Source organism: Bombina bombina, chromosome 9, assembly GCF_027579735.1.
Source record: "Bombina bombina isolate aBomBom1 chromosome 9, aBomBom1.pri, whole genome shotgun sequence".
Lineage (NCBI taxonomy): Eukaryota > Metazoa > Chordata > Amphibia > Anura > Bombinatoridae > Bombina > Bombina bombina.
In genome coordinates this window covers 159398173-159415297 of record NC_069507.1, presented here as the reverse complement: position 1 = coordinate 159415297, position 17125 = coordinate 159398173, and the positions used below count along the sequence as shown (strand labels likewise).

Genomic DNA, 17125 nt, shown 5'->3' with positions numbered 1-17125 from the left:
CTATCATGCTGAGTTAGACTCAGCTGCAGTTTTCTACTCTGATATCCTTTAGGTCTATTCATCTTGTCTTGTGGTAGAAAAGACCCTTTTCCACCCGTAATATCAGAAATTGTTATGCCAGACCATGACCAAACAAGGTCTTATCCTTGTAAGAAAGCGCCAGAAGCTTGGACTTAGAGGAAAATTCAACTCACCAAGAGTTGACCACAATGCCCTGTGGACTAGCACAGCGAAACCAGATATCTTGGTTCCCAGCTTAAAAACGTGTAAGGTAGCATCAGAAATAAAAGAATTGGCTTCTGGCCAGGATCTCCCAAAGGAGTCTCTACCAAATTGAATAAGACAAGGCTTTGCACCCAAAAGATGCCGCACTTGACACAGTAGCAATACAAAGATAAAATAAGCCTCCAGATTAGTCCAGTGATCCTAAAAGAGCAGCTATCCTCTATAGTGATCATAGTTCTCTTAGCCAGAGTAGAAATAGACCCTTCCACTGTAGGCACCATGCGCCATAAACCGTTAATGGAGTCAGCAACAGGAAACATTTTAGATACAGGAGACGGGGGAAAGGAATCCCTGACTTCTTCAATTCCTGCGAAATACCTTTGTTGCACGTTCTGGAACAGAAACACTTCCACAGAGGAAGGAACATCGTAGTAACTAAAAAGTCTACTAGATTTCTTAGGGTTGACAACAACAGGCGTATCAGAGTTGTCCAAGTAGCCAAAACCTCCCTAAACAATACACGGAGGTGTTTAAGCTTAAATCTGAAGGATACTACTTCAGCATCAAATGAAGGAATTATGCTGTCCGAATCTGAGATTTCACCCTCACAGGCAACCGACATATCCTCCTCAACAGACCTATGAGGACGGGCAACCTATATAGCAGCAGGTGGAACAGCCACAGATACAGCAGAAGATTCCTGGGCAGCAAATTCTGCAGGCAAATAACTCATCCAGGAGACTGAGAAGAACCGCAGGGCACTGCATGTGACGCCATAAAAATACTTAAAAATTAACACCTTCACTTTAAGAGTATAGAGGCTTGTCTTAGAACAGGAAAAATATAAATAGGAACAGACCTGTAGTATAACATGAAAATAACCCCAATTCTCTAACTATAGAAAATTCTTTATTGGGAAAGGTATGAAAAGTAACTAATACTTTAAATAATTCCTTAAGTGAAGGAAATTCTATCATGAGCATAGACCCCAAAACGTCCCTAAGGAATACAATTTGGATACACTTGATAAGACCAGTGAGTGCTTCGTCTAATTAACCCTTTATATATATATACATACAGACACATACAAAGACGCTCACAATACACATAAATTCATACATACACACACACTCACTCATACATAAATACAGTACATATACATACATAAACAAAACACACACACACACATACATGCACACACACAAAAACTGTATTTGCATTAACTTTTCTTTATGGACAAGGTTGTGTGAAAAGTTGAAAACATTTAGCCAAACCCAAAATACATTTGAAGAACAAGCAGAGGTCAATATTAACCTTATCTTCCTTTCTTCATAATTGCTTTACTGCTGCTGTTTGGTTCATAATTCCAACTTAAACTCTTGACCTATCTCCCTGAGCACAGTACATTATCAAATTTTGTGGGGACCTTCAAAATTATTTAAGGGGGTCCCAACCTGACCAGTTTAGAAAGCACTGTATTGTAAATGTTAGCATTTTTTAAATGCTAGGCTGTATCTGTGCAGTAAATTTATGTGTTATTATGTCTACATCAAGATATGCAAGTAGTAGGGGCATTACATCAGGGGCGTTATCACACATGCGCACATGCAGAGTGAACAGAATTTTTGGAATTATCCACTCCACTGTTGGCACAGATAACTGTTTACATTTCTAACATCCAGCTTTCCTTCCCTGCATGTTTGCATTATGGTAAGAATACCGTGGTGGCCTGTTATGTATTAGACATCATGACACATATAGGGGTCAATTTATCAAGCTCCGTATGGAGTTTGATGCCCCGTGTTTCTGGTGAGCCGTCAGGCTCGGCGAAAACAGACGTTATGAAGCAGCGGTTTAAAGACCGCTGCGTCATAACCTGTCTGCTTGCTCTGAGGCGGCGGACAGAAATCAACCCGATCGAATACGATCGGGTTGATTGACACCCCCTGCTAGTGGCTGATTGGCCGCAAATCTAAAGTGGGCGGCATTGCACCAGCAGTTCACAAGAACTGCTGGTGCAATGATAAATGCCGACAGCATACGCTACATTGTATCATGTCCGTCCGCACACTAATAAATAAACCCCATATAGGCCGTAATTGATATCCCTAGATGTCCCATTACATATCACCTCACACTACCGTTATACACTTAGCTTAGCCACACATATGAGTACACTTTATAGTGCTGAAGCTATTATAACTATATCACTGTTTGCTATTAATGATTTTGCACTACTATGAAGGTCATAGCACTTAGATGAATTGTTTATATTTTCAAATGTGGATTATTTTGCTTTTTTCTGTTGATACGGCTACTCTGCTATTTAGATATCACCATGACAACTCTTTGGCGTTTTTTTCTATTGGGGGAGGGACTTAATACTGTTTAAAAGTTTGTTTGTTTTTTGCACTGTTGTTGGTCTGATGAAGGGGTGAACACCCCGAAACGTCACTAAGGAATACAATTTGGATACACTTGATAAGACCAGTGAGTGCTTCGTCTAATTAACCCTGTGATTTCCTCTTAGCACCCTGGCATGTGTTTATGCTGTTAGTGAGAGTGCACTTATCTCTACAATATATTTTTATATATATATATATATATATATATATATATATATGAATGTATTTATTAGTGAATGTATAAGTGATTGTGTGTATAAATAAGTGTATGTGTATTGTGATTGTCTTTGTATGTTTCTGTATGTGTATATATATATATATTTAATAGTGATTGTGTGTATGTATGAGTGTGTGTGTGTTGTGTGAGTAACTTTTTTCTGTATTTTGCTTAAAGAGAATGTAAAAAATTATATTAAAAACAGGGGCACTTTCATTCATGAAACTTTAAATTTTTGCGTTTTTTTTTTAAATACTTACCTTTTTCTTCAGTAAAGCCGGACCGGCGATCCCACAGCGCCTCTGTACTTACGTCAGCAATGATAAAAACGGCTTCCTCCAATCATGGTGTGCACCCCAGAGCCTCCATCTTGTGAGGCCACACCGTGATTGGAGGAAGACAGTTTTGTCATTGCTGACGTACAGAATGAGAAGCTAATTTTGTACCTCTTCAAATGTTAACATATGTGTTATAGTCACAAAAATTGCAACGGACAATTTTTTTGTGGACACTGCTAAAAAAAATTAGAGGATAATTTGAGTGCGGAGTACACACAGTGTTGCTCATCTCCACACACAGGGGCGAATTCAACATGGAAGGTACAAGAAATTAGACAATGGCCTATATTTATCAAGCCGTCAACCGCAAATACGCTGGAATTCCGCAGCGTATTTGTGGCAAGCCTGATTCGCCTTAGTTATCAAACCCTACAGACCGGCAAAAGAAGAATTTAGTGACGTAACATACGATCCGCCGGACTCAGTCCGACACAGATAGATGCTTACGTCACTACAGATGTTCCGAACGCAAGTTCGGCACAATCTGACTACTTTTGGATCAATCAATTTTCTACCAGGTACGCTCGCCACTATTCCGGCCCAGCGTACCTGGTTTTCAATCCTCCGTCCTGGAGGCAGCGGATACCATAGGAATCAATGGGAGTCTGAAAGCAGAGAAAGCTAATGTTCGCTGCTGCCCGATATACCATTGATTCCTATGGGAATGTCTACACCTAACACCCTAACATGTACCCCGAGTCTAAACACCCCTAATCTGCCTCCCCCTACACCGCCGCCACCTACATACACCGCCGCCACCTACATTATACTTATTAACCCCTAAACCGCCGCTCCCGGACCCCGCCACAACTAAATAAAGTGTTTAACCCCTAAACCGCCGCTCCCGGAGCCCACCGCCACCTACATTATACTTATTAACCCCTAATCTGCCCCATCTACACCGCCGCCACCTACATTATATTTATTAACCCCTAATCTGCCCCCTACACTGCCGCCACCTAAATTAAATTTATTAACCCCTAATCTGCCCCCCCTACACCGCCGCCACTATATTAAATGTATTAACCCCTAAACCAAAGTCTAACACTAACCCTAACACCACCTAACTTAAATATAATTTAAATAAATCAAAATACAATTATTACTATTTAAAAGTAAATACTTACCTATAAAATAAACCCTAAGCTAGCTACAATATAACTAATAGTTACATTGTAGCTATCTTAGGATTTATTTTTATTTTACAGGCAAGTTTGTATTTATTTTAACTAGGTAGAATAGTTATTAAATAGTTATTAACTATTTAATAGCTACCTAGTTAAAATAAATACAAAAGTACCTGTAAAATAAAACCTAACCTAAGTTACAATTACACCTAACACTACACTATCATTAAATTAATTACCTACATTAGCTACAATTAACTACAATTAAATAAAATTAAATAAAATTATCTAAAGTACAAAAAATAAAAAACACTAAATTACAGAAAATAATAAAATAATTACAAGTTTTTTAAACTAATTATACCTAATCTAATCCCCTAATAAAATAAAAAAGCCCCCCAAATTAATAAAAAGCCCTACCCTATACTAAATTACAAATAGCCCTTAAAAGGGCCTTTGCGGGGCATTGCCCCAAAGTAATCAGCTCTTTTACCTGTAAAAAAAGAAATACAACTCCCCCAACATTAAAACCCACCACCCACACACCCAACCCTACTCTAAAACCCACCCAATCCACCCTTAAAAAAATCTAACACTAACCCCTTGAAGATCCCCCTACCTTGAGAGGTCTTCACCCAACCTGGCAGAAGTGGTCCTCCAGATGGTCCGAAGTCTTCATCCTATCCGGGCAGAAGAGGTCCTCCAGACGGCCAGAAGTCTTCATCCAGACGGCATCTTCTATCTTCATCCATCCGGAGCGAAGCGGGTCCATCTTCAAGACATCCGACGTGGAGCATCCTCTTCAAATGAAGTCCAACTGAAGAATGAAGGTTCCTTTAAGTGACGTCATCCAAGATGGTGTCCCTTCAATTCTGATTGGCTGATAGAATTCTATCAGCCAATCGGAATTAAGGTAGGAAAAATCCTATTGGCTGATGCAATCAGCCATTAGGATTGAAGTTCAATCCTATTGGCTGATCCAATCAGCCAATAGGATTGAGCTCACATTTTATTGGCTGTTCGACTGGCCGTCTGGAGGACCTCTTCTGCCAGGATAGGATGAAGACTTCGGACCATCTGGAGGACCACTTCTGCCTGGTTGGGTGAAGACGTCTCAAGGTAGGGTGATCTTCAAGGGGTTAGTGTTAGGATTTTTTAAGAGTGGATTGGGTGGGTTTTAGAGTAGGGTTGGGTGTGTGGGTGGTGGGTTTTAATGATGGGGGGGTTGTATTTCTTTTTTTACAGGTAAAAGAGCTGATTACTTTGGGGCAATGTCCCGCAAAAGCCCTTTTAAGGGCTATTTGTAATTTAGTATAGGGTAGGGCTTTTTATTATTTTGGGGGGCTTTTTTATTTTATTAGGGGGATTAGATTAGGTGTAATTAGTTTAAAAAACTTTAGATAATTTTTCTTAATTGTATTTAATTGTATTTAGTTTAGTAAATGTATTTAATTATAGTGTAGTGTTAGGTGTAATTGTAACTTAGGTTAGGTTTTATTTTACAGGTAAATTTGTCTTTATTTTAACTAGGTAGTTATTAAATAGTTAATAACTATTTACTAACTAATCTACCTAGTTAAAATAAATACAAAGTTGCCTGTAAAATAAAAATAAACCCTAAGCTAGCTACAATGTAACTATTAGTTATATTGCAGCTATCTTAGGGTTTATTTTATAGGTAAGTATTTACTTTTAAATAGTAATAATTTATTTAATGATAGGAATATTTATTTAGATTTATTGTAATTATATTTCAGTTAGGGGGTGTTAGGGTTAGGGGTAGACTTAGGTTTAGGGGTTAATAAATTTAATATAGTGGCGGCGACGTTGGGGGTAGCAGATTAGGGGTTAATAAATATAATGTAGGTGGCGGGATCCGGGAGCGGCGGTTTAGGGGTTAATACATGTATTAGAGTTGCGGCGGGGGGGGAGAGCAGTGGTTTAGGGGTTAATATATTTATTAGAGTTTCGGCGGGGTCCGGGTGCGGCGGTTTAGGGGGTAAAACAGTATAGTATAGTGTGGGTGCTTAGTGACAGGGTAGCAAGAAAGCTGTAAAAAAGCCGAAGAGCAGCGAGATCGATGACTGTTAGTTAACAACAGTCCGCTGCTCATCGCACCGTACTTGGTGCGCGGCTTTTTGACAGCTTTTTTTTATAATTTTGAAGAACGTATTCAGGTCCGCGGTGGCAATCTTAGGCGAGCGTGTTGGTGCCGTTGAATGCAGGTAAATTGATGGCTTGATAACTAGAGGCCAATGAGTGAAACGGTTAGTGATTAGCAATGGCTAAAAAAGTTACTTATTTCACTAATAATCCCCTCACATTTATGGTATATAGATGAATAAAACAAAATTTGTATTCTGGTCTGACAAGTGGTTTGTTTTGGACTATATTATAATAATGCATGTTGCTAAATATTTTCCAATGTAAAAAAAGAGTCCCAGGTGAAAAAGTTCAAGTAGCTTTGGTATATAGAGAGCATATATTAAGTCCATGTACAGAATTATAATGTTGCTTACTGTTATATTAAACCCTTTTGCAATAGATCTGGAGCATCCCTGTAATCCCTCACCTGTAACCATGGGAAGATGTCAACCAGACTATCCTTAGCAACCGTGTCCACAATTCCTTTGGAGTATTTCAGCATTGACTTAAACTCTGGATCACCTCTACAGTATCTGGTATTGAAACACAGAGCGCAAACCACATTGGTGACAGCTCGGGTCAGTTCTGGTGCCATGTCCAGTGGATTGCTCTGAAAATCAATAAGCGTTTGGCATAATGATGTGGCTTCACGAGAAACTAATAAATAAGAAGGAAAAGACAATTAGGACAAATATGTAACGGACGCCACTGATGTATTGTCAAGATAAAGGAAGATTAACAATATTCTATCTTAATTTGCATTTCAGTATAAAAACATTTATTAAAGGGACAGTAAAGTAAAAATTTAACTTTCATGATTCAGATAGAGCATGCAATTTTAAACAACTTTCACATATACTTCTATTATCAAATTTGCTTTGTTCTCTTGGTATTTTTTGTTGAAGACTAAACCTAGGTAGGCGGATAGGAGCTTAGGAGCATGCACGTGTCTACAGCAGTGGCAGCAGTGTTTGTAACTATGTATAACACTGCTATAAACAATGTTGCAAACACTGCTGCCAGAGGCTTAAAGGGATATTAATCCAAATTTTTTTTATTATTTCATGATTCAGCAGCATGCAATTTTAAGAAACTTTCTAATTTACTTCTATTATCAATTTTTCTTTGTTCTCTTGGTATCTTTATTTGAAAAAGCAATAAAGCTTAGGAGCCGGCCCATTTTTGGTTCAGCACACTGGTTAGCGCTTGCTGATTGGTGGCTACATTGGCTACACCAATTAGCAAGTGCTACCTAGGTTCTGAACCAAAAATGGGATGGCTCCTAAGCTTACATTCCTGCTTTTCAAATAAAGATACCAAGCAAACGAAAAAATTGATTATTTTTTGTTAATATCCCTTTAAGACATGACAAAGGATATCAAAAGAACTAAGCAAAAATGATTATAGAATCAAATTGTTTAAAATGTCATGTTCTATGCAATCAATTTAATTAAAAAAAATATTTCATTGTACACTTTCATTTAACCTATTAATATAGCACTAACCAATTTTTCAAGTTGAATCAATATGTATGAAAAAATATTTCAATAGAATAACAAATATGCTCATGCACAAGTATTTTGAATTGTTTTTAACAGTAAAATCTTTCTTTCTTTCAAAGTATCTTCTTTCTAAGCGTTTGCTTCGTTTGTGATCATGGTATGCCACTAATTTATCAAACAATGTATACAATACTATCAAACAATGTATACAATACTATCAAACAATGTATACAATACTATCAAACAATGTATACAATACTTTAGTTATTATTTTATTGAAGATTTTGTTTCCCTGCAAGGAGAAAATAACTTTTTAAATGTGCTGTATTGTGAAAGCAACATCACTAGATTCACTTAATATTGATGAAGGCTAATCAAAGCGGTATCACTCTGATATAAATTATTGTCATTTTGCTTTCTTAATTTTGTATGTTGTGCGCACAATGGTGTATTGAGGATATGGGCTACCCATACAGACATCTACTGCCCTCTCAAACAAATTTCATATAATATTTGCCTAATTTAATTTTCCACAAAATAAGAACTTAGCCATTAACATCTATCTGCTAGTAATACACATATACATCAATGGCTTCAGCCAAACACTAACCATGATGAAAAGTTTTTGTGTTTTCATTCATATTCTCTCAAAAATGGCCAAGAAATCATAAATTCTGCCAGGGTATGTAAACTTATGAGCACAACTGTAAAACACATTAGAGACAGGGGCGTAACTACAGGGTCTCAGAGGTCTCAATTCTAGGGGGCGCATCTGGCTCTGCAGTCACTTGAGGCATTATTAGAGGGGGAGCTTATTGGACCCAGGTTACATACTGTAGGTATCATGTCCAGCCCCTCTGCAAATCAGTGTAAGGAAGGTGTAAGGATTTGCCTTTTTTGTGACACAGTGTTGCTGTACAGAGTGAATTGGAAAGGGGGATTTAAAGGGACAGTCTAGTCAAAATTAAACTTTTATGATTCAGATAGGGTATGCGATTTTAAACAACTTTCCAATTTACTTTTATCATCAAATTTGCTTTGATCTCTTGGTACTTGTTGTTCAAAGCTAAACCAAGGTAGGCTCATATGCTAATTTGTAAGCCCTTGAAGGCCGCCTCTTTTCTCAGTGCAGTTTGAAAGTTTTTCACAGCTATACAGTGCTAGTTCATGTGTGCCATATTGATAACATTGTGCTCACTCTTGTGGGGTCAGCACTGATTGGCTTAAATGCAAGACTGTCAAAATAACTGAAATAAGGGAGCAGTTTGCAGAGGCTTAGATACAAGGTAATCACAGAGGTAAAAATTATATTAATATAATCGTGTTGGTTGTGCAAAACTGGGGAATGGGTAATAAAGGGATTATCTATCTTTTTAAATAATATACATTCTGAAGTAGACTGTCCCTTTAAAGGGACATAAAACACAAATTTATTTCATGATTCAGATAGAACATGCTATTATAAAACAGCTCTCCAGTTTACTTCGATTATCACTTTGCTTTATTCTCTTGGTATCCTTTATTGAAGGAGCAGCAATGCACTACTGGGAGCTAGATGAACACATTGAATGAGTCAATGACAAGAGGCATATATATGCAGCGACCAATCAACAGCTAGCTCCCAGTAGTGCATTGTTGCTGCATTGCTACCCCAGAGCCTACTTAGCATTGCTTTCAACAAAGGATACCAAGAGAAGAGCAAAACAGATAGAGCAGGCAATTTTAAAATTTCCAATGTACTTATATTATCTATTTTGCTCTTTTCTTGGTATCCTTTGTTGAAGAGCATACCTAGGTAGGCTGATAGCAGCTAAGGAGTGTGCACGTCTTTAGTAGTATATGGCAGCAGTTGTTCATAACTTCATGATCTATCCAGTGCATTTAAGTTTAATTTTGACTTTACCGTCTCTTTAATTTAGACTTAACTATCCCTTTAATTATGTATCACACTATCTTTTTTAGTTTTTCTGTTATTAATGTACTTCATTGTTTTGCAGTTAAATAACTTTGTGTAATGGGGTAGTTTATAACTGCACCTAGGATAATAGAATTTCAGATGGCTATTGCACTAAAGCAACACTGAAAAAAAGGGAAAGATACACAAACAATTTGCAAATAATGCAAAAACTGCATCAGTTCTTTTGTAAAGAGCTGATCTCTGAGTCAAGTATTTCTTTTTTTAGTTTCAAATGTAAGATAATAATTAAATAATATTCAAATGTAAGAAATTAAATATATGCCAAAATTTGACCTTATATATTTTCCTTCTAAAGCAACAGCAACATTATCAAATATCAATAAAATGTGTCAAATAATCATCTAAATACATCCTTCGCATGTTTTTTTTTAATAAATCTCTTTCTAAAAATATGTTAAAAGGTACATGATTTGTATGGTTTAATTACTTATTTTTAAATTGGTGTTTTAAAAATGTCACCTTGGTACACATGATAACTTTGAAGTTTCCTTACTATCATCCTCACGCCTCACTACCTCCCCGCTCGACCCTATCCCTTCATATTCAATACCCTCCCTGTCTTCCACCCTCACTTCTGCTCTTACTCACATCTTCGACCACTCCCTCTCTACCAGTTCATTCCCATCTTCTTTCAAACATGAAAAAGTCACTCCCATACTCAAAAAACCCTCCCTCTACCCTAATTCTCCTGAAAGCTACCGCCCCATATCAATGCTTCCACTAACATCAAAACTACTTGAAAAACTAGTTTACAATCGCCTAACCCACTACCTGTCCACCAACTCCTTGCTTGACCCCTGCAAGCTGGATTCCGCCCCAAACACTCAACTGAGACTGCCCTTACCAAGGTTACTAGTGATCTTCTCTCTGCTAAAAGTATTGGTCACTACTCTATACTCATCTTACTTGACCTCTCAGCTGCCTTCGGCACAGTTGACCAACCCCTCCTCCTACAGACCCTTAGCTCTTTTGGCCTCTGTGACACTGCTCTTTCTTGGATTCACTCCTATCTTTATCAAAGGTCTTTCTCTGTGTCATTTGCCGGGGACTCCTCCTCTCCAATGCCTCTGTCTGTTGGAGTACCTCAAGGATCTGTTCTGGGTCGTCTACTCTTCTCCATTTATATTTCTTCACTGGGTAAACTTATCAACAGTTATGGCTTCAAATATCACCTCTATGCTGATGACACCCAGATCGACCTCTCCACCCCTGCTCTCTATCCCTCTGTCATTTCTCATGTCAGCGACTGCTTATCTGGTATCTCTTCCTGGATAGCCTCTCACCACCTAAAAAGTAACATGTCCAAGACTGAGCTCCTTCTAATCCCCCCTCAAGCTCTACGCTGACGTCTGACTTCTCTATCCCTGTCGACGGCATCACCATTTCCCCATCGCCCCATGTCCGCTGCCTTGGAGTTACACTTGACTCAAATCTATCCTTCGCCCCCCACATCCAATCACTTTCTACATCCTGCCGCAACCATCTATGCAATATTTCCAAGATCCGCCCTTTTCTGAGCGCTAACACCACAAAGCAAATAATCCACTCCCTTGTTATTTCCCGACTTGACTACTGCAATAACCTACTTAATGGCCTTCCTCTTTCCCGTCTCTCCCCTCTTCAATCCATCCTAAATGCCTCTGCCAGGCTAATCCACCTTTCCCGTCGCTCTGTATCTGCTGCACCTCTCTGCGAGTCCCTTCATTGGCTCCCCATTCACAGCAGAATTAAATTCAAAATTCTCACCCTTACATGCAAAGCTCTCACCAACACCGCTCCCTACTACCTATTCTCTCTAATAAACAAGTATACTCCAGCCCGCTCACTAAGATCCAACAATGATGTGCTCCTTGCATCGTCGACTATCACCTCTTCCCATGCTAGACTGCAGGACTTCTGTCATGCAGCACCTACCCTCTGGAACACTCTCCCTCGTGCTGTCAGACTTTGCCCTAATATTTCTTCTTTTAAATGCTTCCTGAAGACTTCTTTGTTCAGAGAAGCCTACCACCCAACTCAATAATAAATTAATTTCACTCACCTAACAACATTTCCCTTATCTAACTCTGCATTAACATCTTTCTCAATCTTGAAGTCCTCACCTCCTGTTTCTCAACCTCCTACCCTTCTAGATTGTAAATTCATACGGGAATAAGACCCTCAATTACTCCTGTATGTGTTTGTAAATGTTGTCCTGTCTCTTACAAGTTTTATATCATTGTTTTATTTAAATGAATTGTACCTATGGACAGTGCTGAGGAATATGTTGGTGCTTCATAAATAAAGTATAATAATAATAATAATTTGCAAGTGGCCAAAATAGTCATATTTAAATTCTTTTCTTGTGCATTGTTCCTTTCTTATAGCCTGAAACATAATCCCTGCAGCACTTATAAATCACACTGCAACACACACACATACACAAAGTTACCTGACTACTAAGGTACTTATTTCAAAACACACACACAAGGTAACCTGACTACTGAGTGAGGAGCTTATTTCAAATTACACACACAACACACACACACACAAGGTAACCTGACTACTGAGGAACTTATTTCAAAACACACACACACATGGTAACCTGACTACTGAGGTAATTATTTCAAAACACACAAACAACACATACACATACACAAGGTAACCTGACTACTAAGGTACTTATTTCAAAACAGACACACACATACACAAGGTAACCTGACTACCGAGGTACTTATTTCAAAACACACACACATACAACAAACAACACACACACATACACAAGGTAACCTGACTACTGAGGAACTTATTTCAAAACACACACACATACAATAAACAACACACACACATACACAAGGTAACCTGACTACTGAGGAACTTATTTCAAAACATACATGCACACACAACAAACAACACACACACACATACACAAGGTAACCTGACTACTAAGAAACTTATTTCAAAACACACACACAACTAATAACACACACACACACATACACAACAAACAGCACACACAAAATACAGAAACACAAATAGCAACTGACTCCCTCTACATGTATACGACATACAACAACACACAATGTCACACAAATAAACAGACACACACAAATATACACAAATACATATGTGCATGCATATAAATGTGTAAAAGTACAAACTTACACATAATCACACACAGGAGTCATGAAAAAAAATTTGATATATATAGACATAAATATATATAAATGGAGACAGTGTCCATACATTAGGACTTACCCAGTAAGGGTGCATAGCCCCTTTAGTGTCCATAAAGCTGCCACTGTGTGAAATTGAAATTCAGACTTGTTGCATTCTGACAGAAATTCAGTGTCATTGCATTGTCTGATTATTATGCATTTAGGGACAGTCTATTCCAGAATTTTTATTGTTTAAAAAGATAAATAATCCCTTTATTACACATTCCTCAGTTTTGCATAACCAATACTGTTATATTAATACACGTTTTACCTCATTGATTACCATGTATCTAAGTCTCTGCAGACTGCCCCGTTATTTTCAGTTCTTTTGACAGACTTGCATTTTAGCCAATCAGTGCTGACCCATAGGTACATCCACAGGAGTGAGCACAATGTTATCTATATGGCACATATGAACTAGCGCTGCCTAGCTGGGAAAAACTGTCTAAATGCACTGAGCTAAGAGGAGGCCTTCAAGGGCTTAAAAATTAGCATATGAGCTTACCTAGGTTTAGCTTTCAACAAAGAATATCAATAGAACAAAGCAAATTTGATGATATAAGTAAATTGGAAAGTTGTTTAAAATTGCATGCCCTATCTGAATAATGAAAGTTTGTTTTGGACTAGACTGTCCTTTAAAAACCAGGACACAGAGGGGCTGCAGGCAGAAAGCAGGTCATACCTCCCAACCCGTGAGAATTCTGCAAGATGCAGAATGGTAGGGAGGTACGTTACTATTATTTTTATAATTTATTTGTAGAGTGCAAACATATAAGCAACATAGTATGACATTATGAGTATAGTTGCAAAGTGCTAAAAGAAATTTACATGAACCATGAAGTATACAGGGACCTGCCCGGCAGCCACTCTAGTAACCCTATCCTAGTTTTAGCTATCACCTTGAACGCCCTTAGCATGAAAGCCTACGAGCCTAGCTGCTTTGTAGATCACTTTCATGAGAGATGGTTTACAACAGTGAAACTCCTGGCAGGGTCCTCTGTCCATTTGTCTCCCATAATTGTCACCTTGCATAGACCCATGGCTTTAGCGCTGCGCTCTACAAATAACTAATAATAATAAAAACCTTACATTACATGAGACGATTAATAGGAGAGCTTGACTCGAGCTTATAAATGTTCTTCAACAGAGCTTGAGAAATACTAAGACGCCACAAATTCTATAATTTAATCAAGGACTCTTAAAACATATGTAACTGCTCCTCAATGTTTTTGTGCATGGCTCACAAGTTTGGTATATATTTGTTGGGCCTGCTTTTCACAGTGACTCAGTAATATGGCCAATGTATCTTACAGATGCTATTTTAACTTTGCACCACTAGATGGAGTATTTTATTTAAATATGAGAATTACTCTATACACATATAATGTAATTCCTGTTTTCACACAGTATTAATAATTATTTTGTATCTAAATTAAGAAACATCTTTCTATTTGACACGCTTTTGTTGCATTGTGAGTATTAGGGTCACAAAACCTAATTTTTGTCTTTAATAATTCAGATAGAGCATGCAATTTTAAACATCTTTCTAATTTACTCCTATTATAATTTTTTTCTTTGTTCTCTTGCTATCTTTATTTGAAAAAGCAAAAATGTAAGCTTAGGAGCCGGCCCATAGATTTGTTATTTGTAAGTTGATAGATATGACAGATATAAATGTGATTTTACTGATCCATATTGTGATTTGGAGAACAGAGCCTAAATAGTGAGTCATACTGTCTAATAATGTGACTTGACAGTTCTTTTCATACGATTAAAAAGTAGAAAGTACATTTCTCTCTTTCACACACTCACTCACTCACACACACACTCACTCACACACACACGCAATCACACTCTCACACACACACTCTCTCACACACACACTCAATCACACTCTCTCTCACACACACACTCTCTCTCACACATACACACACACTCACTCTCTCACACACTCTCTCTCTCACACACTCACTCTCTCACACACACATTCACTAACTCTCTCTCACACACACACACACTCTCTCTCTCTCTCTCACACACACACACACACACACACACACTCACTCACTCTCTCACACACTCTCTCTCTCTCTCACACACTCACTCTCTCACACACACATTCACTAACTCTCTCTCACACACACACACACTCACTCTCTCACACACTCTCTCTCTCTCTCTCTCTCTCTCACACACTCACTCTCTCACACACACATTCACTAACTCTCTCTCTCACACACACACACACACTCTCTCTCTCACACACACACACTCACTCTCTCACTCACACACACACTCACACACTCACTCACTTCACTCTCTCTCTCGCTCACACACACACTCGAGCTCTACATATATGCCTCTTGTGATTGGTTCACCTGATGTGTTCAACTAGTTCCCAGTAGTGCATTGCTGCTCCATCGGCAAAGGATATAAAAAATGAAGCAAATTTGATAATAGACTTACAGTGGAAAGTTGTTTATAATTGTATGCTCTGTCTGAATCATGAAAGAAAAAATTGGGGTTTCATGCCCCTTTTACTAAGGAGTTAAACACATTCAAAGTTAAGTACATGCCACGATATGCAATCATATACACATAATATACTGCCTATTGGCATCTGCTAAGGAAAGCTAAGTTAACATACTCTCTTTCTTTTGCTTTCAGGTATGTGAATTGTGTCCCTGCATTCTACTGCTGCCAAAATCTCTGTTTTCTGTGTTAATTGTTCTCAAAGTCTCTCTTTTGGTATGTGTCTGTAGTCTGTGTAATACGTTATGTATTTATTCTGCTGATATCTTGTCATTATCTATGTGATGTTCAAACCTTGTCAATACTTGTTATAATTCCTAAATGTTTAATTTCACTAATGGTATAACCCCAGCTTCCCCCAAATGCTATTGTCTGTTATTTTTTATTTATCTCACCCTTAATCAAACTTTCCCAATTGTCCTTTTGACTGTCTTTGATTGTGTCTTTACCTAATGTATTGCAATCAGCTGAATGCTGTGGCCTTTAAATGTAACACTGCTAAGGGGAAGCAATGCAGGGGCTAGCAATGCAGGTTAGATAGCAGTAGTGTAACATCATCTGTTCACATCTCTTAAAGGGACACTCAATCAAAATTAAACTTTTATTATTCGGATAGACAATGCAATTTTAAACAACTTTCCACTTTACTTCCATTAACAAAATGTGCACAGTCTTTTATATTTACATGTGCAAGAATAAGTGTGTATGCATTTGTGAATGGCTGATGGCTGTCACATGGTACGTGAATGCATTTGTGAATGGCTGATGGCTGTCACATGGTACAGGGGGAGTGGAAATAGACATAACTTTTAAAATTGTCAGAAAAAAATCTACTACTCATTTGAAGTTCAGACTAAGTGCTATTGCATTGTCTTATTATCTTGCATTTGTTGATTATGCAAATCTACTGTGTTGGCTGGCCCTTTAAGTGAACATTTATAAGTGAGACATTAACAATTGAGCAAAAGAATTACACAAGGATTGGACAAGGGATAAGGCAAGTCCTGTTGTAACACTGTTTTATTGACTGTTTGCTTAGCTTGTTATAATGCTCAGTTTCTTCACGTTCCTTTTTGCTACCCTTTGTCTCTATAGCAAACTACTTTATTCTATTACTCCTTCCCCCTCACCACCTGCACTGCTCATTAGCCCATCTCCCTTAACCTCACCTTACTTTTGTATTCATGAACTTCCCACATTCCTAAACACTCTCTCTCCCCCTTGCACTTCAGCCAGAAAACAGTCTCATTACTGCAAAACTGCATCTCATCTCATGTCACTCTCCCTCTTGCTCATACTAGCTGCTGGCGACATCTCCCCTAATCCTGGTCCCCCACAATTTCCTAGCCTTGCACATCCATGTGTGCCTTTCAGTAGACTTCAATAACAAAACTCTGGTAACCTTAATCTCATTCCTCTTGCATCTAAAACCACCACCCCCTTCACTTGTGCACTCTGG

At 38.1% G+C, this 17125-nt stretch overlaps 1 protein-coding gene across 1 annotated transcript in view; it reads right to left on the bottom strand.

The window, feature by feature from the left end:
- Positions 1-17125, bottom strand: part of LOC128640469 (steroid 17-alpha-hydroxylase/17,20 lyase) — a 97679-nt gene that overhangs the window by 38330 nt on the left and 42224 nt on the right. Inside the window, exon 3 of the mRNA XM_053692948.1 lies at positions 6885-7114. Coding sequence (XP_053548923.1) covers positions 6885-7114 — 230 coding nt within the window. The remainder of the gene's footprint in view (positions 1-6884; positions 7115-17125) is intronic.